We start from the raw sequence: 24767 nt of genomic DNA, 5'->3' as shown, positions 1-24767 counted from the left end.
GTCCCAGCTACTCAGGAGGCTAAAGTGGGAGGATTACCTGAGCCTGAGAAGTCAAGGCTGCAAGTGAGCCATAATTGTGCCACTGCACTCCAGCCTGGGTGACAGAGTGAGATGCTATCTCAAATAAACAGCTGAAGCAAGCATAAACAAATGTTCACATTTGTTACTTTTGGTAATTACTATGGTCCTGAATGTGTCCCCCCAAAATTCGTATGTTGAAATCCTAATCCCCAAGGTGATGGTATTAAGAGGTGGGGACGTTGGGAGTGATTAGACCATGAGGGCAGAGCACTCTTCAATGAAATGAGTGAACAGAGAGGCCGAAAGGAGCTTGTTTGCCCCTTCCACCACATGAGGTCAATGGACCATCTATGAAGAACAGGTCCTCACAAAACACCAAATCTGTTGGCGCCTTGATCTGGGACTTCCCAGCCTCCAGAACTATGAGATATTAATATAAAGTTTCTTGTTTATAAGCCACCCAGTTTATAGTATTTTTATTATAGCATCCCAAACAGAGAAGACAATAATGATTTCATGAATGCTTACTATATGATTATTCTATGTATTCTTTTATGTACTCTTATGTCATTAATTTTTTTAATTAAAAAGAAAAGATCCAAGCTACAAAAACACATGGTAAAACAAGGAAAGGCCTTAGAAGATTAAAAGAAAAATGGAAACTTCTGGAAAAATTAAAGTGTCAGAGGTCTCGGTAAGGCCAAAAACAATTTTGGGAGACTGACAGAGTGAAAGAATACCTATTGAAACCAACCGGCCAGGCGCAGTGGCTTACCTCCGTAATCCCATCACTTTGGGAGGCTGAGAAGGGCAGATCTCCTGAGGTCAGGAGTTCAAGATCAGTCTGGCCAACATGGCGAAACCCCATCTCCACTAAAAATTACAAAAATTAGCCGGGTATGGTGGTGGGCACCTGTAATCCCAGCTACTCGGGAGGCTGAGGCAGGGAGAACTGCTTGAATCCGGGAGGCAAAGGTTGCAGTGAGCCGAGATCATGCCACTGCACACTAGCCTGAGTGACAGAGCAAGGCTCCATCTCAAAAAACAAAAACAAAAACAAAACACAAAAAACAAACAAACAAACAAAATGAACAAAAACTGAAAACAGTCATTCATGATGGCTTTAACACAGTGGTGAGAGAAAATGATTTTTAGTTTTGTAAAATAGAGTTAAAGCACTGCCAAAAAATGAATATATCAAAGAAATGACCTTAGGAAGTAAAAACAATTAAAGAAGATAAAAATAGAAAGTCTTGTGCTGTGTGCTAAGAAAAATAAAGTAATAGGAGGCATGGTCCCTGCAATTTTTAGGAAGATAAAATTCAAAGGGAATTGATTCATCAACAAAATTAGATATCATGCTAGTAAGTGAAAAGTAAGATGCATTGAATATACACTATAGAAATTCAGTAGAGAAGAAAAAGATTATGAATTGGTTCAATATTACATAATGCAGTAAATAAAAATTGAGCAGACTCATGTAGGAATAAAGTTTGGATATGGAGAACAGAGAAAGGTAGAATATGTTAGGTACAAGCAGAGAATGTGTAAAAAAAAGTGTGATGGCACAAATGAGTAACGTATATTTAGTAGTGGCTGAAGACCAGCCTAGTAGTGGCTGAAGACCAGCCTAACAGGAACAGAAACTAGAAAGCACTGAGAAATATAGTTGGAGAGGTGGGTGGACATTCTAAAGGAGAAGATTCTAAATTTTTAACTTACTTGAGACAGAGAACTATTAAGGATTTTAAGCAAGGGGCTGTTATTGAGTATTACTATAGGAAAATCAATCTGGAGGCATATAAAAAGAGACTAAAAGCAAGGAAAAAACCTTGGTACGAAGGAAGAAAACTTTCAGGATACTTGTTAGTTTCTGGATGTTTTCACCTATCATTTTTATAAACAAAATTTGTAACATTACCTTCCAGCTTGAGATTTATCCCTCCACATTCTATAATTCCAATGAATTTGGCTTCTATCTGACCATTTTTATAAACAAAAATTGTTGGTAAACAATTGTCATGGTAGTGTTGAATACAGCTATTCACGATGGCTTTAACAAATTTAGCTTCTGGAAACTTTCTTGCTAGAAGACTAAGATGCTGGTTAACCAACAAACACATTGGGATGCTAAAAAGAGAAACAGTACACACAATCTTTAATAAACGGACTATTCATCTCAGTCTAATGAAATAAGTAAAATATCGCCATGGCAAAAATAAATCTTAGATTAATATAAAAACATGTTATTATCATCCTCTATTGTTACCTTTAGCAATGATGAACTGTATGTAGAGTCCTCTGGTTTTTATTGCAAGCACCATTATAGCCTGGGAATGAAGCTAGCTACCAGGCAAGCTGATGCTTAATTTAGGGAAACTACATCCAACTGAGCATCAGTTTGGTTCAAGCAGGTTCCTAGTTTGTAGAAAAAACAAAAACAAAAACAAAAACAGGACACTTCTAGGAAATCCTTTGCAGTTCTGAGTTGAAACAAAAGGATCCCAACTCTTGTTGCCATCACGAGCTTCTTTCCATGTAATGAGTTTACCATATCCAGAACTGTCTTTCCTGACTCCAACAAACTTCTCCCACAGTCTTTGGAATCCCACTCTATGTCACATTCTGGTGGCCCCATTATCCAGAACTATTCCTTACCAGAAATTTAATATTGATTGGAAGTATGACCACAACCTCAGTTCTTCCTGCTTTATCACTTAATTCTCATCACACTCATTGATCAATTAGTTCCTTTTCTCCCATTTTATCAAACTTTCAAGTGAATCCCTTCACCTCTACTTTATTCCACATTCCTTCCACCTCCCTTGGGACCTTTGTTGGTTATTCTGCTTCCCTCTTTTCCTGTTTTCTCATCTTTCCTTCTCCAAAGACTCTTTCTCCATTTTACATAAACATATTCAATTTGGGCCGGGTGCAGTGGCTCAAGCCTATAATCCTGGCACTTTGGGAGGCCAATGTAGACAGATCCTTTGAGGTCAGGAGTTCAAGACCAGTCTGGCCAACATGGTGAAACCCCGTCTCTACTAAAAAATGCAAGGTTTTAGGGGCCAAGGGAAAATTTCTTTGCCCTCCAAAGGAAGGTTCACTGAAAGATCAACTAACAAAAGGCAGATTAATTGGAGAAAAGGCACACAAGTTTATTAACATGCACATGAGAGAGGAAACACAAAGTGATTACCCAAACCCTCCAATGAGGTACAGAAGCTTATATGCCACCTTGAGGCTACAGAAAGAATGGAGGCTCTGGCATGACCAAAAACATGTTATTGGGGTAAATCAGGTTACAGTGACAAGACAGGCTATGGGAGGCAGAGGAGAGGAGGCCTGGCTAGCAAAAGTGGTGTTGTTATGTAGATGAAACCTTACAGGTAGCAGCCCTCAAAGAGAATAGATGGTAAATGTTTCTTTTAGATCTTTAAAGGCATCAGATTCTCAGTTAACTTGGTCCTAGATCAGACAAGGGAAGGCCCTCAGAGAAGGCCTGACTGCATGAATGCACATTTTCTCTACAGTTGCAAATCTCCACAAAAGACAGCTTTACGGGGTTACTTCAGTTTTGTTGGCTCTCTGAACACCCACCTCAAAATACATCAAGAAAGTATATCTTAGAGTAAAATGTTTTGATTTTCTTCAAGGTGAAATGAGTCCACTAATATCTAATTCAGAGAAATTTTATAATTTTCATTAGAAATTTCATCAGAATGAAAGCTCAGTCAGTGGTACAACAGATATTTGTGGGATGGGTCAGTAGTGTGACTGGCAAAAGGCAGGTAGGTATTGGTGGTGGCAGTGAAAAGTATAGATTTAAGAGAATATTGCGTAACAGATTGTGATGCAAGGAGAAAGGGTTGCCCGAAGAAAGTTCTGACAGCGGCCGGGCGCGGTGGCTCAAGCCTGTAATCCCAGCACTTTGGGAGGCCAAGACGGGTGGATCACGAGGTCAGGAGATCGAGACCATCCTGGCCTACACGGTGAAACCCCGTCTCTACTAAAAAATACAAAAAACTAGCCGGGTGAGGTGGCGGGCGCCTGTAGTCCCAGCTACTTGGGAGGCTGAGGCAGGAGAATGGCGTAAACCCAGGAGGCGGAGCTTGCAGTGAGCCGAGATCGCGCCACTGCACTCCAGCCTGGGCGACAGAGCTAGACTCCGTCTCAAAAAAAAAAAAAAAAAAGAAAGTTCTGACAGCAAGCAGTAGGGGAACAAATTTGGTGTTGGGGTTGAGGGCCAGAATTTTAACCCCAGAAGAGCTGTAAAATATGAGGCAGACCAGTAACATCACAAAGCAAGTTAAGAGCCTATTTATGATATTCAAGCTTCAAAATATGCACTTGGGTATAAGAATAATATAAAAGCCCCAAATTGGAATTGGGGTACAGGCGTAAGATTAAATAAAACCAGAAACAAGACTGACTTAAAGCTAAATCATTAGGCTTACTGGCCCAGGTTGAGTTAGATCCCTCTAAAGCACCTTAAGGAGGCTAAGCCTTCATTTGGATAAAAAGTGGGTCTAATCCTATCAATTTAATGGCAAAGAGACATTGAAATTATAGAATTTAGGAGTCTAATCAACAAACACACACCACCTTTTTATAAAATTGAAAGAAAGTAGCTAAAAATAAAACCACCTTTGCAAAAACTTTAACACTGAGAGAATTATGACAGTGAAAGAGATGTGATCTAACCAACCCCCATCTTCTCTTTAACCTCCAAACTGCCCAGAATCATTCCTGGATTGGGCCAAGCTAACTTTGGGAGAAATTCAGTTTATAGTTTAAATGATAATAACTTTTCCCCAAAACTAAACCACCTTTGTAAAACCTAAGCGAAGACTAGGTTCGGAGGATGACAGGAGCCTGAATTCTGCTAAGATACACACTTAAACAATTACCAGCCATTATTCTGGAAGTCACAAGATTTGCAACTTCCTCAATTACTCCTGCAGACAACAACCCTATTGTAGAACCTAAGATTGGCCTTTTTGATACATCTTTTAAGGTTTTTGCATTTCTGATGACTGATGCCTCTACCTGGACCCACCAAGCAGTCCTGTGGCCCCATACAGAAGCAGACTTAGCCCGCATGAGGACTGTATTAGTCCGTTCTCATGCTGCTAATAAAGACATACCCAAGGCTGGGTAATTATAAGGGAAAGAGGTTTGACTGACTCACAGGAAACTTACAATCATGGCAGAAGGGGAAGCAAACACATTCTTCTTCACATGTGGCAGCAATGAGAAGTACTGAGCAAAAGGAGAAAAGCCCCTTATAAAGCCATCAGATCTCATGAGAACTCACTCATTATCACAAGAACAGCATGAGGGTAACTGCCCCCATGATTAAATTACCTCCTGCCAAGTCCCTCCCTCAACAAATGGGGATTATGGGAAATTCAGTTCAAGATGAGATTTAGTGAGGACACAGCCAAACCATATCAAGGATCATTGTCGACATCCCTATGATTGCATTCCCAACCAATCAGCAGTACCCATTCTGTGGTCTGGCAAACTATCCTTGAAAAACCCCAGCCTCCAAATTTTGGGGAAGGCTGATTTGAGTAATAATAAAACTCTGGTTTCCTGTTCAACTGGCTCTGCATGAATTAAACTCTTTATTGCAATTCCCCTGTCTTGATAAATTGGCTCTATGTGGGCAGCAGGCAAAATGAACCCCATTGGGTGGTTACAAGAACATAAATTAACAGCTGTCCTTCAACTTTATAATATTAAAAAGCTGTACGTAAATCCTTTCTTTTGACATGGAGTCCCGCTCTGTTGCCCAGGCTGGAGTGCAATGATGTGATCTCAGCTCACTGCAACCTCTGCCTCCCAGGTTCAAGCGATTCTCCTGCCTCAGCCTCCCAAGTAACTGGGATTATAGGGACACACCACCATGCCCGGCTAATATTTTGTACTTTAGTAAAGACAGGGTTTTGCCATGTTGGCCAGGCTGGTCTCAAACTCCTGACCTCAGGTGATCCGCCCACCTCAGCCTCCCAAAGTGCTGGGATTACAGGCATGAGCCCCAAGCCTGGCCAGTAATTCCATTGTTAAAAACTAAAGTTTTCTAAGGAATATTTATAACACAATTATTTTCTGTTACAGTTTATAAATTTGGATCATTACAGATTAATTTTCAAAATATATGTTTTATACCAACACAGGAATGTATTTTCTGTGTTTTTTTTTTTTTTTTTTTTGATTCGGAGTCTTGCTCTGTCACCCAGGCTGGAGTGCAATGGTGCGATCTCAGCTCACTGCAACCTCTGCCTCCTGGGTTCAAGCCATTCTCCTGCCTCAGTCTCCCACATTGCTGGGACTACAGGCATGCGCCACCAAGCCCAGCTAAATTTTTTTTTTTTTTTGTATTTTTAGTAGAAATGGGGTTTCACCATGCTGACCAGGCTGGTCTTCGACTCCTGACCTCAAGTGATCCACCTGCCTCAGCCTCCCAAAGTGCTGGGATTACAGGCATGAGCCACAGCACCCAGCCCCAGGAATGTATTTTCTTAATGTCCAGAAAACTAATATGTAACTACTTTAGAGTGGCCCAGAAAAACCTTCTGAGAAGGTCACAAATACTTAAAATATTATGAAACCACATCCTTCTTTCTGAGTCTATCAAAGCATATGACAATTTGAAGCAGACTAAAACACATGCAACCTCTTTATGAATTTTTTAAAATTATTTCTAAAAACTAGTAATTTATATGGAAATAACCATTAAACTAGATAATTTTACTTAGAAGCAATATCTACTCTGCTAACCACACAGGGTCAGAAAAGACATTCAGTAAACCACTTCAGTATATAATATTTACCACAAACAGATCCCTGTTTTATAAATGTCAGTGTTTCTCATCCTTATCTGCGAGACCTACAAGCAGCATTTACAAACTGGTTAACCAAATAAATAGTATAGGTAATATGGAAGTATGATTTCAGGAAATAACTTTTCTCTGAAGAATGCAAGTCCTTTTAAACGTTTACACCCAGGGAGTCATTAAAATGAGACAGCAAGCCAGGCACAGTGGTTCACACCGGTAATCTCAATATTTTGGGAGGCTGAGGCAGGAGGATCACTTGAGGCCAGGAGTTCGAGACCAGTCTGGGCAACATAGCAAGACCCCATTTCGATGAAAAAAATTAAAAAATTAGACAGATGTGGTGGTGCAGACCTGTAGTCCAAGCTACTTGGAGGACTGACGCAGGAGGATCATTGCTTGAGCCCAAGCATTAAAGGCTGCATTGAGCTACGATCGTCACTGCACTCCAGCCTAGGAAACACAGTGAGACCCTGTATCAAAAATAAAAAGAGAGAATTACAACCTACTCCCTCCTTCACCTATGCATTCCTCTCTTGAAACTGCTTGCTATTGCTTGCAAGTAGCTATAAATCAACTCAATAATACATCAGACACTGTAACTTTCATAGCTTAACAATGTATAGCCAATCACTAATCAATGTCATTTCCTTAAGCCAAAGAGAATTCCTGACAAACAGCTTTGTATTAGTCCACTCCCTGTCCCCCTTTTATGTCTTCACAAACCTGCTCATAACAAAGGCTAAAGGGAGATCGTATTCAAGGTTACTTGGGTTTAGTCTTCTGGGCAGCTATCCTCACTTTGGCTCAAGTAAACTCTTTAAATTATATTTTGTGCCTCAGCCTCTTCCTTTTAGGTCAACACATTCTTTTAAAGACTTTAAAGCTACCTAAAAATTAATCTACCAAGAGTTTTAGTTATAATAAAATAACTTTTTTTTTTTTTTTTTTTTTTTTTGAGACGGAGTCTCGCTCTGTCGCCCAGGCTGGAGTGCAGTGGCCGGATCTCAGCTCACTGCAAGCTCCGCCTCCCGGGTTTACGCCATTCTCTCGCCTCAGCCTCCCGAGTAGCTGGGACTACAGGCGCCCGCCATCTCGCCCGGCTAATTTTTTGTATATTTTAGTAGAGACGGGGTTTCACCGTGTTAGCCAGGATGGTCTCGATCTCCTGACCTCGTGATCCGCCCGTCTCGGCCTCCCAAAGTGCTGGGATTACAGGCTTGAGCCACCGCGCCCGGCCAATAAAATAACTTTTATGGGGCATTTTCTTTTATGGGGCATGTTGTCCTGTCAAAGTTCAACTTAGGAACTGCAAAGTATAGCCCCATACAGGCTATACAGGGTTATAATTTGCATAAATTGCTCTGTACAATTTCCCCAAGGACCTAAAGAGAAAAAAAATTATTATTCAGAGATTGAAATAAGGACAGTGAAGGTTGCTGTCATGGCCTCTGTTCCTAGAATGGTTTATAGCTCTGAGGCAGAGAGGTAGGGACCTAAAGCTAGAAGGACTGTTTGAATGAGAGAAACAGAGTTGGGGAAAAGTCTACTTTCCCTATTTACTAGGCAAGGCTGGTGAGGCCTAGCGACAGTGGGTTATACCTAGTACAACCAGATATTTTTAAATTAACTGTCTTGGAGGAATGGGGGAGTATAGGGTGCAGGTGAATTGTTCTATTAGAAGAGACTTAAGAGAGCTGATATATCTAAATGTGCTGCATAATTCTTGATTGACTCCTTGTCCAAAACATATGTATTTATAAAAGATATTTTTAAGTCACTTGAGAAAATCTGAGTAAGGACGAGGTATTAGAGGGTATTAGGAGTTACTGTTAATTTTGTTAAGTGAAAAAATGGTATTGTGGTTATGTAGAAGAATGTTCTTGCAGGGATTCATAATATGCCACACCAAAATAAGCCACTCTGGCATAAGGATTATTTTGAGCTAAAGACAACTGAAAAGAAACAAACACAAGAAAAATACTCTCCACCCAGTAACATCCTCACTCTTGTCTCTACCAGGAAGGGGAGGACACTCTTAATCACTGGATAAAGCTCTAGATTCTTATCATCCCAGTGAGGCACCAGAGGAATCTAAATAACAAACCTTGCTAAAACAACCTTTAATTTCCATTAAATCAAACACTCTAAATATTGACCATATAGATTCAACAAGTTGAATACACAGTTTCACCCATGTATTTACCATCCCACAGTTTGTTATTCCTAGAAGCTCAAAGACCCTTTCTGTTGTCTTATCACATCTCTATAAATTTGCTGTTCTTTTGTTAAGATGCTACATAAGCCCAAGTTTTAACCACCACTTTGAGTTACTTATTACTGAGCTCTCCTATGTGTATGTGTAATGCACTTGTTAATAGACTTCTGTTTGTTTTACTCTTGTTAACCTGTCTTTTGTCAGTCCAATTTGCAGGATCCCAGCCAATAAACCTAAAATGGGTAGAGGAAACAGAACTTTATTTTCTTTCCAATACCTTTACGTTTTGAAGATGCATGCTGAAGTACACAGGAATAAAGCATCATGCTATGGTCAGTTTACTTTCTACAAATGCAAATATACACACACACAGATATAATTATATAAATATGGCAAAAGGTTACTTGTTGAATCTATATGGTCGATATTTAGAGTGTTCATTTTCTCATTCTTTCTACTTCTCTGTATTTTTGAGATTTTCTAGAATAAAAAATTTTTAACAAAACTACCAAAGAGTGCTTATTTTTCTAAAAAGTGTGACAAGTTCCTGAAATTAGAAATGAAAAGATCTTAAAATACCTAATTTAATCCCTGAAGCCAATGACTATCAAAAACTCTATGGATGTATATGTGTGTAATATATAGTTGCTTTTTCTTGAGTACTGTCATATACTTTGTAAAACCTTAAAACCAAAAATATGTCTTTTAAAATAGTAGTATATTAACATTTTGAAATACTATGATCTTACCTTGATCTGTATAGATGAATTATAACCCACACATCTTTTTCTGCATTTGTGACTTCATTCACATACTGATTTCCAGAAATTTCTCTTAATTCCCCAAATTTTTGTTTTTTCTTAAGAGCTTTCCATTCCTGTAACCGCTTCTCTCTAATTAAAACATGAAATTAAATTACATAAGAATACTGTCATATTCTTAAGGTCATTCTCATATGTAATAACAATTTAGGGCAATGAATATAATGCCTATATATATCAAACACTTTAAATGATGGGATATTCATGAATGATCTTATAAAGCCAATTTCTCTTTTTATATGCTAATTTGTGTTATCATGGATATTGGGAAGTATAAGAAGTTTGATATTGACTTTTAAATTTGTTTGGATTTAAGACTAGGTTTAAATCATTACCTGTCTTGGAGGAATGGGAGGGTGCAGGGGTGCAGGGGAGTTGTTCCCTGCTATAGAGAGTTTATCTGGATGTTGTGCCAACAAATTCTCATGTACAAGTTGAATACTTCATTAAGGAGAATAATGATATCCAACATTTACCAAGTGCTTGCTATGTTGCCAGACACTATTTTAAATACATAACATTAATGAACTTAATCCTTGTAAAAATGTTACAAAGCCAGTACTATTATTATCTCCATGTAAATGTTAGTAACTGTCATGCTAAGATGATCTTCACTTCGAAGCTTTTGTGGATATTTGCAATTACTTATTATAAACATAGATTTATTATAGATAGAGAGGTAGTAGGGGAGAGTGATTATGAGCTTGGATTCCAAGGTCAGACTAAACTGGGTTTAAATGCCAGTTCCAGTACTTGTTAATAGCATAAACTTGGGCAGTTATTTAATCTCTGTACACTTCACTTTCCCTAACTGTACATGGGAATAATACTAATAACTACTCACAAGGGATTATTGGGAAAAAATGAAATAATACATGTAAATTTCTTAGCGGGGTGCCTGACACACTGTGAGCATTCAATAAACATCACTACCTATTTATCTATCCATAGAGAACCTTGCAACTGTTTAAAAAAACAACTTTCTCAACTTCTACAATTTGACAGTTTCGCTGTTGAATGCCTGGATTCATGAAGCAAATCTAAATGGTTTCTGACATGCCTGCAAATGTATTAACATTTAATGATTCTATACCTCTAAGTTTGCTGGGAGTATTTACTCCCTTTCTTTCTCTGTATACTAACCATATTTTCTCATTTTATGTATTCTTGATGCTCTGGCATCTGGCACATTGCTGATTCTGTAGAGTCTGCCCCTCCCAGGGCTAGTGAACTCCACGAAATAGCAAACACTCTTCAAATGCAAACCAATCAATCTAGGGCCCATACCCTCAATCACTTCATTTATCAGACTGAGCCACGATCCCCTGCCCTAATCATCCCAGGGCCAGGTACCAAACATAGCAAACACTCTTCAAACGCAAGCCAATCAATCTAGGGCCCATACCCTCAATCACTTCATTTATCAGACTGAGCCACGATCCCCTGCCCTAATCATCCCAGGGCCAGGTACCAAACATAGCAAACACTCTTCAAACGCAAGCCAATCAATCTAGGGCCCATACCCTCAATCACTTCATTTTTCAGACTGAGCCACGATCCCCTGCCCTAATCATCCCAGGGCCAGGTACCAAACAACTAGAGATAGCCTCTACAGCCCAGAGCCCACCGAAATTATTGAAACTAGCCAATCCTAACTCTGCTTATCCTGCTTTGCCTTGCTTTTCTCATAGAAACCACAATAAAAGCCTTATGCCCATGCTTTTCCCCTTGCTCCTTCTGACTTCTGATCAATTCAGGTGCTTCACTGCATGGCTCCGGTGTGGCATGATGTGGCATGCACCCCTCCTCTTGGAAACTGTGAGTAACCAACTATCCTTTCAGTAGCAACCATCTCTTGACATATTTGAATAAAAACAAAACCCTGGGTATATTTTAAAACATTCTGACCTTATTTCACATGCTAGAAACATTTCAAGTAAAACCTCTTACTTTACATAACCTACTGGTTTTGATTTCCAAGCAAAATCAAACCTAGAAGAAAATGCCAAGGATAGTAACCCAAGGCTGGGGACCTCTCATAGTTTTCAAATTGAAGTCCTTCAATTTTTCCTCCACTGGCCCAGATATTTGGAATCTAGAGTTACTCCACTGTTCTTCTGGGAGCTCTACTTTGCACCGAGTATCTAACTTCCCTCAATTGGATCTTACTGGCTTAACATCTTTCAGAAATTTAGAAATATTCTTATTCCAATGATGACACCATGCTCTAATTAATGGTGCAACTATCCATAACTTCTCTTCCCCCTCCCCTCTTCCACTTCCTCCTTCTCCTCATTTTTCTCTGTTATTTCAACTGAACTGGGCAGGGGAAAACGGTAAATACACGGGCTGCTTTTGCCATTTAGAGTTCACAGTGTTCAATGGCGCACATTTTTCTCCTAACAATCCTGTCATTTGGGATTCAGTTGCATAAACAGAAGATCCACTAGCTATTTTAAGCAGAAAGGAGCTTAATATGGGGAATTAAATGCTTTATCAACCCAATAAAAAGAAGGAGCAGGCTCTAGACTGGGATACCAGGCATGACTCCCAGAATAACATGCAAAACTGGTCGGCCAAGGCTTTCTCTACCACAATCCGGAAACTAGGGAATCTGGAACTACCACTCCATTGTTGGCTTTACTATCAGACTATTCTGAGAATCAGAAAGCCGGTGTAACAACTTTTGTCTCTAGAACCCTATCTTCTCAGTAATAATCTAAGGATGAGAAATTGTTGACAAAATAATGGCTGCTTTGGATACTATGCTGCATGCCTGGATGGCGGTTTCAATCATATCCCAAACCTCAGTATCATGCAATATACCAGTATAACAAGCCTGCATGTGCATTCCCTGAATTTACAATAAAAATTGAAATTATAAAATAAAAAAAAAATGGCTCCAAAACCATGATGCAAATTCTAGATCAGTACCACCTAAATGGATGCTTTGTGTGTTTCTAATTATTACTATTATTATTATTATTATTCAGACAGAGTCTTGGCTCTGTTCCCCAGACTGGAGTGCAGAGGCGCATCTCGGCTCACTGCAAGCTCCGCTTCCCGGATTCACGCCATTCTCCTGCCTCAGCCGCCCAAGTAGCCGGGACTACAGGCGCCCGCCACCACGCCCAGCTAATTTTTTGTATTTTTAGTAGAGACGGGGTTTCACCCTGTTAGCCAGGATGGTCTTGATCTGACTTCGTGATCCGCCCACCTGGGACTCTCAAAGTGCTGGGATTACAGGCGTGAGCCACCGCGCCCAGCCGTGTGTTTCTACTTCTTTCCCCACTTAATTTAGTTCTGAATTCACATCCCTGGTGAAATATCTAAATCACATCCTTTACCTTTACTGCAATAAAGTCTGAAAAATATCATTGTAAGGTTTTAGCTTCCATGGTACTGGAATACACCAAGAGAAAGGGGAACATATGTGAAAAAGGCCAATTCAGTATTATATGACACAAACAATATACTGATTTGTTTATTGCTATGCATAATTTTTTTCATCCTTTTAGCTAGAAGAGCTTCTGAACTGACTCGTTATTTTATAGTTAATCATCTACACGATAACATTTGTCTCTTCTTGTTAGAATGTTACATTTTTTTTTTTAAAAAAATCTTGTACTAAGGTACTGGTTAGGACCTATAGTATGATGTTTAATAACAGATGAGGTGGCGTGTGGTGGCTCCAGCTTGTAATCCCAGCACTTTGGGAGGCCAAGGCGGGCACATCACTTGAGGTCAGGAGTTCGAGACCAGCCTGGCCAACGTGGTGAAACAGTCTCTACCAAAAAATACAAAAATTAACTGGGCGTGGTAGATATGCCTGTAGTCCCAGTTACTCCGGAGGCTGAGGTAGGATAATCACTTGAGCCCAGGAGACAGAGGCTACAGTTAGCTGAGATTGGGCCACTGCACTCCAGCTGGTGCAACAGAGCAAGACTGCCCTCCTCCTACCGACAAAAAAAAAAAAAAGTGAATAATTCGTCTTTTTCTCATACAAGTTGTTAAAATTGTTATCAAGTAAAAAAAAGTTGTTACTTTAGTTCATTTTTTTTTTTTTTTTTTGAGACAGTCTCGCTCTGTCACTAGGCTGGAGTGCAGTGGCATTCTGTCACTAGGCTGGAGTGCAGTGGCATGATCTCGGCTCATTGCAAACTCTGCCTCCTGGTGTGTCTGGAATTGGTGGGTTCTTGGTCTCGCTGACTTCAAGAATGTAGCCGCAGACCCTCGTGGTGAGTTGTTACAGTTCTTAAAAGGTGTGTCCAGCGTTTGTTCCTTCTGATGTTCGGATATGTCCGCAGTTTCTTCCTTCTGTTGGGTTCCTGGTCTTGCTGACTTCAGAAGTGAAGCTGCAGACCTTTGCCGTGAGCGTTACAGCTCTTTTTTTTTTTTTTTGAGACAGAGTCTCGCTCTGTCGCCGGGGCTGGAGTGCAGTGGCTGGATCTCAGCTCACTGCAAGCTCCGCCTCCCGGGTTTACGCCATTCTCCTGCCTCAGCCTCCCGAGTAGCTGGGACTACAGGCGCCCGCCACCTCGCCTGGCTAGTTTTTTCTATTTTTTAGTAGAAACGGGGTTTCACAGTGTTAGCCAGGATGGTCTCGATCTCCTGACCTCGTGATCCGCCCGTCTCGGCCTCCCAAAGTGCTGGGATTACAGGCTTGAGCCACCGCGCCCGGCCGAGCGTTACAGCTCTTACAGGGGGTGCACTTGGAGTTGTTCATTCTTCCTGGTGGGTTCGTGGTCTCCCTGGCTTCGGGAGTAAAGCTGCAGACCTTCATTGTGAGTGTTCACGACTGAAACTGCAAAGCTTCACGGTATTACAGCTCTTAAATGCAGGACGGACCCAAACAGCGCCCAGCAGCAAGATTTATTGTAAACAACAAAATAATAAATCTCCCAACCTTTGGAAGAGAGCAGAGTGAGTTGCCACTGACTGCTTCTGGCAGCCAGCTTTTATTCCCTTATCTGGCCCCACCCACATCCTGCTGATTGGTCCATTTTACAGAGAGCTAATTGGCCCATTTTACAGAGAGCTGATTGGTCTGTTTTGACAGAGTGCTGATTGGTGCATTTACAATCCTTTAGTTAGACACAGAGTATTAGAGAAGCTCTCCAAGTCCCCACTAGGTTAGCTAGATATAGAGTACTGATTGGTGTATTTACAAACCTTGAGCTAAACACAGAGTACTGATTGGTGTATTTACAATCCTTTAGCTCGACACAGAGTGCTAGACAGGAAAGTTCTCCAAGTCCCCACTAGGTTAGCTAGATACAGAGTACTGATTGGTGTATTTACAAACCTTGAGATAGACACAGGGTGCTGATTGGTGTATTTACAATCCCTTAGCTAGACATGAAAGTTCTCCAAGTCCCCACTAGACTCAGGAGGCCAGCAGGCTTCATCTAGTGGATCCCATATGGGGGCTGCAGGCAGAGCTGCCCACCAGTCCGCAGCCGGGCCTGCACTCCTCAGCCCTTGGGCTGTGGATGGGACCAGGTGGCACGGAGCAGGGGGTGGCGCCAATCGGGGAGGCTCCTGCCCTGTGGGAGCCCACCGCACAGAGGGGGCTCGGACATGGCAGGCTGCAGGTCCTGAGCCCTTCCCCACGGGTAGGTGGCTGAGGCCTAGCAAGAATTCGAGCGCAGCCTGCAGTGCTGGGGTACCCTGCGCAACCTCAGCAGCTGCTGGCCCGAGTGCTAAGCCCCTCACTGCCGGCCGCTCCCAGTGCGCTCCCAGTGGGGGCCCGGAGCCCACACCCGCTGGAACTCGTGCTGGCCTGTGAGCACCCCACTGCAGCCCCGGTTCCTGCCCGCGCCTCTCCCTCCACACCTCCCTGAGAGCAGAGGGAGCCGGCTCCGGCCTCAGCCAGCACAGAGAGGGGCTCCCACAGTGCAGTGGCGGGCTGAAGGAGTCCTCAAGCGCAGCCAGAGTGGACGCAGAGGCCGAGGAGGCGCTGAGAACGAGGGCTGCTAGCCCATTGTCACCTCTCACTGCGTTCAAGCAATTCTCCTGCCCCAGCCTCCCATTTATCACTAGTTTTTAAAAAAATATTTTCTTGCTGTATTGTTTTTACTTTAAATGAGGAATTTGCTTTAAATCAGCACTAACAAGTACAGACTTTCTTAAGAACAAGTAATATTTTTAAACATTACTGGTTCAGGTACAGAAATGAAAATAATGCCATAATTTGGTGGCAACTAAATTTGTGATTTTGACTGGAATATGCAAATAAAAGAATTTCTATTTATGATATTGCTCTTCAGTCTCTGTGGTAGAGACAGGTAGGGTGATCATCATTATAGCTTTCTCTTCTGGGGAAGCTACATTTACCTGGAAGACTACATTTGCCAGCTTGCCTTGCACTTGGATTAGGGTCATGAGACTAGATTACAGCCCATGGCACATGAGTGAAAGTGATATATAGATTTTGATGACTCACCCCTAAAATGTTCCATGTGACCTTTCACATTTTCTGATCCACACAACTGCAAATAAAGGTTTCTGAGATTATGTAGCCCCTAATGAAACAGTCCAGGTTCATAGTCATCACCTGGAGGAGAGCTACTCAGGAGAACGATAGGACAAGCATCAAAGAGTTGTGCAACCATCACCACTACCTAATTCAAAAACATTTTCATCACTCCACAATAAACCCATATCTATTTGTAGTTACTCCCTATCCCCCATCCCAGGCCCTGGTAAACAATAATTGCATTCTGTCTCTATGACTTTTTGTACTGGTTCTTTCCCCTAACATGTTTTCATCCGTGTTGTAGAACATATTGGTACTTCATTTCAATTATGGCTGAATAGTATTCCACTGTATAGATATATCACTTTTGGTTATCTATTCATCAACTGATGACATTTAGATTGTTTCCATTTTGGCGTTATTGTGAATAATGTTGCTATGGCCATTCCTATACATGTTTTGAATTTTCTTGGGCATATACTTAGAAGTAGAATTGCTGGATCATATGCTAACTTTACATTTAACCTTGTGAGGATCCACCAGACTATTTTCCAAAGTGGCTGTACCATTTACATTCCCAGTGGCAATTCACAGGGTTCCAATCCCTACCAACTTATTTATTATAACCACCTTAGTGTTTGAAGTAGTCTCCCAATGTGGGGGGTCTTCCCTAACTCCAATAGTTAGTGTCAGAATTGAAATGAATTGTAGAACACCCAGTTGGTGTCCAGGAAGTTGGAGATTTTGGTTGTGGGGGACCCTGACCCAACATTTCATGTCAGAAGAGGTATAAGTAAAACACACCAGAGGAACTAAAAAGTACAGTAACTAAAATAAAAAAATACATTGGAGAGTTCTGAAAGCAGATTTGAAGAAGCGGAAGAATCAGCAACCTTGAAAATAGGACAACTGCAATGATCCAATCTGAGGAACAGAAAAAAAAGAATGAAAAAAAATAAACAGGGCCTAAAGGGTCTATGGTTATCAAGCAGACCAACACACATGTTGTGTGAATCTCAACAGAAAAGACAGAGAGAAAAAGCATAAAGCATATTTTAAGAAATAATGGCTGAAAACTTCCCAAATTTGATGAAATACATGAATCTATAAATCCAAGATGTTCAACATACTGCAAGTATGATAACACTATGATAAACTCAAAGACACCCACATGGGGATACATCATAAACTACTGAAAGGCAAGAAGAGACAATGAGAAACTTGAAAGCAGAGAGAAGCGAGTCATCACATACAAGGGGTCCTCAATAAGACTATCAGCCAGTTTCTCAGTACAAATTTTGGAAGCCAAAAAGGCAATGAGTTGATATTTTTTAAATGCTGAGAGAAAACAACTGTCAAACAAGAATTTGATATTTGGCAAAACTATGCTTTAAGAATGAGGGTAAATTAACGCATTCCTAGATTTAAAAAAATAAAAATAAAAAGACATCAAGGGACCTAGACCTGCCTAAAATATATGTGAAAGGAGGCCTTTGGGCTGAAATGAAAGGGTACCAGATAGTAAGTATCCAAAGACATATGAAGAAATGAGGAACATGGTAAAGTTAACTACATAGGGAAATATAATAGCCAGTATTACCATTTGGCTTTTACATAAGAAAATGTAAAAGCCATTATTGGAGTTGGTTTTTTTTTTTTCTTTTTGAGACAGGAGTTGGTTTCTTTTTTTTCCCTTTTTGTTACCCAGGCCGGAGTGCCATGGCGCGATCTTGGCTCACTGCAACCTCTGCCTCCCAAGTTCAAGCAATTCTCACACCTAGCCTCCTGAGTAGCTGGGATTACAGGCGTGTGCCACCATGACCAGCTAATTTTTTTGTATTTTTATTAGACATGGGGTTTCACCATGTTGGCCAGGCTGGTCTCGAACTCTTGACCTCAGGTGATCTGCCCACCTCAGCCTCCCAAAGTACTGGGATTACAGGCATGAGCCATCATGCCTGGCCTAGAGTTGGTTTCTAACTTCTCTTTTTCTCCTGTATGATATAAGAGGGAAATACATAAAGCAATTAATAATAAATCTATGTTAATGGATGCACAATATATAACAATGTAGTCTGTGACACTAACAAATAAGGAAAAGGATGGAGATGTGTTTACATGCTATTGAAGTGAAGTTGGTATTATTTAAAGTAGGCCATTGTAAGATGTTAATTTTTATCCTTAGGATAATCACTATGAAAAAACTAAAAGATAGACAGAAAATGAAAGAAGGAGGAAATAAAAATCGTATGCTACAAAAATCAGCTAACTGTGAAAAGAAAGCAGTAATGGAAGACTTAAAAAACAAAAATTATATAAGAAATAAAGAAAACACCTAAGTAGCAAAAGCAACTCCTTTCTTAACAGTACTTACTTTAAATGTATGTGAATTTTAAATTAATGTGATTAATCTCCAACTAAAGGCAAAGATTGGCAAAATGAATCTTTAAAAAAGCATGTTCCAGATTTCTCAGTCCTTTTTTTTTTGAGATAAGAGTCTTGTTCTGTCGCCCAGGCTGGAGTGCAGTGGCACAATCTTGGCTCACTGCAACCTCCGCCTCCCAGATTCAAGCAATTCTCCTGCCTCAGCCTTCTGAATAGGTGGGATTACAGGTGCAGGACACTACACCCAGTTAATTTTTGTATTTTAGTAGAGACAGAGTTTCACCATGTTGGCCAGGCTGGTCTTGAACTCCTGACTCAGGTGATCTGCCTGCCTTGACCTCCCAAAGGGCTGGGATTACAGGCATGGGCCACTGTGCCTGGCCTTCTTAGGCTTCTTTTATAAGAGCACTAATGCCGTTCATGAAGGGGGAGCCCTCACGACCTAATTACCTCCCTAAGGCTCCACCTCTTAATGCCATCACCTTGGGGGGGATTAGGTTTCAACATATGAATATCGGAATATCGGGCAGGGGGGACACAAACATTCAGACCACAGCACCATCATTTAGTGGTTTTTAGGGAGGTTACATTAGACAGGCATGATTGAATAAATCATTGGCCACTGGTGATTAACTCAATCTCTAGCCCCTCTCCCCTCGCCAGAGAGCAGGGAATAGTATTAAAAGTTCTAACCTTCTTATCACATGGTTGGTTCCTCTGACAACCAGCCCTCATCCTAAAGCTACTAGGATCCCCTCCCCCAATAATCATCTCATGAGCATACCAAAGGTACTTTTATCACCCAGCAAATTCCAAGTATGTCTGTGTCAGGAACTGGGGATGAAGATCAAATATATATTTCTTATTATCACAGTTCTAGAATATCTTTTATTCCTGTTTATAACTTCTATTTCTTTATTGCTATTCTCTTTTTGATCATACATTCATATCTTTTTAGCTCTTTAAGCATCTGTGAGATAGTTGTCTTAAAATATTTGTCTAGTAAGTCTGACTTCTGGGCTTCCTCAAGTACATTTTCTATCAGTATATTTTGTTCCTTTGAATAGACCATACTTTCTTGTTTGTGTACGCCTTGTGATTTTTGTTGAAAACTAGACATTTGAATCCTATAATGTGGTAACTTTGGAAATAAGTTCTCCTCCTTTGCCAGGGTTTTGTTTTAATTGTTGTAGGCTGTCTTTGTACTGGGAATCATTCTGAGGTATAAGCTTTAAGGTCTTCTCACGTATTTTCTGAGCCTGCATCTTCCCCAGAGTAAATGCACTGGCTTTCTATATTTTCCCAAAAGTACAGTTGGTTTTGAATCTTTAAAAAAGGTTATAGCTCTTTTAAATCCTCTGGCTGCCTGAGCCAGTGGGGATTCACACAATGGCAACCAGTCTCTGTCCCTGTACATCCATGTTCAGAAGCAGCAATCTGTAATAAGAACACAGAACCCCAATATTTGGAGGAAAAGATCCTATTGTCCACCTTGGCTCCAGCAAGCTGTGTCAGAAATATAGGTTGTCAACTGCCTGTCATGGAGCTAGGGATTGAGTATGAACAGCTGCTACTGAACTGAGTGCTGACATCAACTGATACTGCCATTTACCAGCCAAGTTTTCACTTGGAAACTACAAGCATTCAATATTCTCCGAAGTACTAAAACAGTCACTTCAGACAGTTCCGCTAGTACAGTCTTCAATTAGGTAGAGAGATGGATTTTTGGAGCTTCCTATTCTCCTATTTTCACTGATGTCTCATTAGTGGGTTTTGTTTATTTTTAAAGAGTTCTTCAATTAGGGTTTATTTAAGTTTTCTTATAATTAAAGTTATGCATTACTGAGAAGGATACCACAGAGGTGATATGTCCTTCTCAGTACAACATACCAGGGGTTACTTGATCACCTCCCAGCATATTTTACTGGTGATATTAGACTTGATCATTTGCCTAAGACAGTATCTGCCTATAAACTTAGTATTTCCTCCTTTATAATTACTAAATATTTGGGGAAGAATTCTTTGAAATTATGCAATATCCTGTTGGTGTTTAAACTTTCAACCAGTCATTTTAGCATCCACCACTGGATCTTACCCATAGGAAATTACCACTGTTCTGATGGTGATTTTTCTATTTCTCTCATTTCATTTACATTTATTAAATAAAATTCTTCGGTAAGGGAGAGAGATTACTTCTTCCAAATTTGTTCATATATCAAGTTACTTATATCACTATGAACTTTCATATATTTATTTCATTATTTGCTTTATAATCCAATCATATAATTATTGATTTTGTTGTTCAAGTTGTTCTAACTTTGGCCCTTGGGAGATCTTTCCATTTGACTCCTGGGACTTTTTTTTTTTTTAAAGTACTTCCTTACCTACTGGCAACATAAGATGCTTCATATTCGTATTATACTTTCCTAACACACACCAAAGGATCAAGCAGTTCACTAAGGAGCACTGATTCCTATTATTAGAGAATAGTACTTATTTGTTTTTGTTTGTTTGTTTGTTTGAGATGGAGTTTCACTCTTGTTGCCCAGACTGGATGGAGTGCAATGGCACGATCTCAGCTCACTGCTACCTCCACCTCCCAGGTTCAAGTGATTCTCCTGCCTCAGCTTCTCAAGTAGCTGGGATTACAGGCATGTGTCACAATGCCTGGCTAATTTTGTATTTTTAGTAGACATAGGTTTCATCATGTTGGCCAGACTGGTTTGAAACTCCTGACCTCAGGTGATCCACCCACCTCAGCCTCCCAAAGTGCCTGAATTACAGGTGTGAGCCACTGCACCCTGCCTGAGAAAGATCTGATTGCTATATCTGCTCATTGCTCCTGGAGTATTGCTGTTCTAACTCCATTCACTGGTGGGTTTTGGTTTTTATTTTTGTTTTGTAGAGACAGGGTCTTACTATGTTGCCCAGGCTGGTCTGTAACTCTTAGCCTCAAGCAATCTTCCCACCATAGCCTCCCAAAGTCAGAGATTACAGGCATGAGCCACTGTGTCCAGTCCCAATTCACTTTTTTTTTTTTTGTTAAAACGACCTTGCATTCCTGCAACCAATACCACTTGATCAAGATTTATTATTTCCTTAAATTGCTGGACTTAATTTGCTAATATTTCCTTAAAGATTTTGTGTTTACAGTCATGAGGGATATTTGTAGTACTCTGTTTTAGTGATGTCTTTCTCTGGTTTTAGTATCAGGATAATACTGGTCTTGTAAAAATTATTTTAGAAATTAGAACAGGTTCATACATTTCCCAGCTTATTTTAGTTGTGAAGTAAGTTGGGAAATGTATGACCCTGTTCTAATTTCTAAAATAATTTGTTTAAGAGTAGTAATTAATTAGTCACGAAATGATAGTCACCTTTGACAGACATCATGCTAGAAGGAAAATCATGGCCATCTTTTTATTGGCCTCTTATCGCTATATTCCACTTTAATCATACGTAGCTTGATGAAATTATATTGTACATTATTGGATAATTTTCTATTCAATCAAAGGCAAAATATTAAGAAAAAATGAAGTAATAATGTAATAAAATTCCACCTTACATAAAGGGAGTTTCAAAATGTTACTTAAAAATTAGTTTTGTTCTTTGTAAAACCTATCTGACAAGACAAATCTTTTTAGTTTATTCTTATAATAGTTCATTCAAAAATTTATAATTAACCCAAATGAATCACTGTACCTGTATGTTTCAATAGCTCGCATATCTTCTTCATCAAATTCATCTTCAGCTTCCTTCAGCTGTGCAAGAGTCATCTTTTCAAATGGTTTCACTAAAACAACATAAATTGTAGATTATCAAATTGTTTAAAATTTTTTTTACTATACAGTCAATGTCTAGAAAAAAACTGTCTTAGACAAAGGAGATCAACAGTATCTTTAAACAGCTGGGTGTGATGGAATACCAGTACTTTGGCAGGTCGAGGTGGGCAGATCACTTGAGGTCAGGAGTTTGAGACAAAGCTGGCCAACATGGTGAAACCCTATCTCTACTAAAAATACAAAAATTAGTCAGGTTTGGTGGCAACACCTGTAATCCTAGCTACTCGGGAGGCTGAGGCAGGAGAATCACTTGAACCCAAATGGCTGAGGTTGTAGTGAGCTGAGATCGCACCACTGCATTCCACCCTGGTCAACAAAGTGAGACTTGGTCTCAAAAAAACAAACAAACAAAAAAGAGTATCTTCAAACAAACATAAAGCAGCCAGCCACCAAAAAAAGCTATACATATTATAGAAAGTATAACATTAAAATATTACTCCGTCAAAGTTCATAGAACTGACAGGCTACATTTAAAACTAGGTATGGGCCGGGCACATTGGCTCAAGGCTGTAATCCCAGCACTTTGGGAGGCCGAGACGGGCGGATCACGAGGTCAGGAGATCGAGACCATCCTGGCTAACATGGTGAAACCCCGTCTCTACTAAAAATACAAAAAAACTAGCCGGGTGAGGTGGTGGGCGCCTATAGTCCCAGCTACTCGGGAAGCTGAGGCAGGAGAATGGCCTAAACCCGGGAGGCGGAGCTTGCAGTGAGCCGAGATCCGGCCACTGCACTCCATCAAGCCTGGGCGACAGAGTGAGACTCCATCCCCCCTCCAAAAAAAAAACAAAAAAAACTAGGTATGAAAATCAATTAGATTTCATAAATTCAGATTTCCCTCAAGTACCTGGAAATCTTGATAAAGAAGACATACTATACACACTATAAGAATGATAAAAATAGATGGTAATAAGGTAGAGGGACATGTTGGGAGAAGAAAGCTCCCTAGGTTATGCAACAGGCTATTTCAGCTCTGTTATTAACTAGCATGCGATTTTCAAAATGTGAAATTAGTCGTTTTAGGTGTATATAAATACTGAAAGTACTTGGAGTTTAAATTAAATTTTGTTTTGTTTTGTTTTTTTGAGACAGAGTCTTGCTCTGTTGCCCAGGCTGGAGTGCAGTGGCACAATCTTGGCTCACTGCAAGCTCTGGCTCCTGGGTTCACGCCATTCTCCTGCCTCAGCCTCCCGAGTAGCTAGGACTACAGGCGCCCGCCACCCGGGCTAATTTTGTTTTTGTATTTTTAGTAGAGACGGGGTTTCACCGTGCTAGCCAGGATGGTCTTGATCTTCTGACCTCATGATCTACCTGCCTCCGCCTCCCAAAGTGCTGGGATTACAGGCGTGAGCCACCGTGCCCAGCCTATATTAAATGATTTCTAATGTCCTCTCTCCCACTATGTTCATGAAGTACCTTGCTACTAACTTAACTGTATTATTCCCATCATCCAGCCCACCAAATCTACAACCATACCCATTGCTTCTTTCTGTAAACATAAAACCATTTCTTCAATTTCATCTTTTGACTCTTCTTTAGGAGGAAGAATGCCAAAATCTCTTAAAATGTCATTCCATTCTGTATCTTCATTGGGATCCTACACAAAAAGGAAAGAAAAGAAAATTAACATGGTTGTACACTTTAATACGTATTTGGAAAATTCATTGACATGTAGCACTTCAAGTGTTCAATTGTTCATGAGCTCTACAGTTAATTGGTTTTGAAGAATAAAGCAAAGTGACCTACTTTCTCCTACTTTCCAGCACTAATGGGATTATGTGCTCCATTGAAAACTTTAATAAAGTACCAATTTAGAATACATATATAGAATATTAAGGAAGTATCTCCTAAGTCATGGAAAATTTGCTGAAGACTGCATTGGGCAAAACCAATTCACATCATACACAAATACAGTTTGGTTTCCTTTTCTATGTAAGCATTCGAGATCATCAGATGAACTTCTTTTTTTTTTTTTTTTTTTTTTGAGACAGAGTCTTGCTCTGTCACCCAAGCTGGAATGCAATGGCATGATCTTGGCTCACTTGCAACCTTCACCTCCTGGGTTCAAGTAATTCTCATGCCTCAGCTTCCTGAGTAGCTGAGACTACAGGCTTGCTCCACCAAGCCCAGCTAATTTTTGTATTTTTACAGGGTTTCCCC

At 40.3% G+C, this 24767-nt stretch overlaps 1 protein-coding gene across 1 annotated transcript in view; it reads right to left on the bottom strand.

Annotated features, from left to right (window-relative positions):
* Window positions 1–24767, bottom strand: part of PDCL2 (phosducin like 2) — a 36933-nt gene that overhangs the window by 4015 nt on the left and 8151 nt on the right. Inside the window, exons 2-5 of the mRNA XM_033215999.1 lie at window positions 24084–24204; window positions 22468–22558; window positions 9831–9974; window positions 1943–2151 (exon numbers count right to left, since the gene is read on the bottom strand). Of these exons, the coding sequence (XP_033071890.1) occupies window positions 1943–2151; window positions 9831–9974; window positions 22468–22558; window positions 24084–24204 (565 nt within the window). The remainder of the gene's footprint in view (window positions 1–1942; window positions 2152–9830; window positions 9975–22467; window positions 22559–24083; window positions 24205–24767) is intronic.

Source organism: Trachypithecus francoisi, unplaced genomic scaffold (genome assembly GCF_009764315.1).
Source record: "Trachypithecus francoisi isolate TF-2019V2 unplaced genomic scaffold, Tfra_2.0 Lachesis_group1, whole genome shotgun sequence".
Lineage (NCBI taxonomy): Eukaryota > Metazoa > Chordata > Mammalia > Primates > Cercopithecidae > Trachypithecus > Trachypithecus francoisi.
This window is presented reverse-complemented; position numbering and strand designations above follow the sequence as displayed.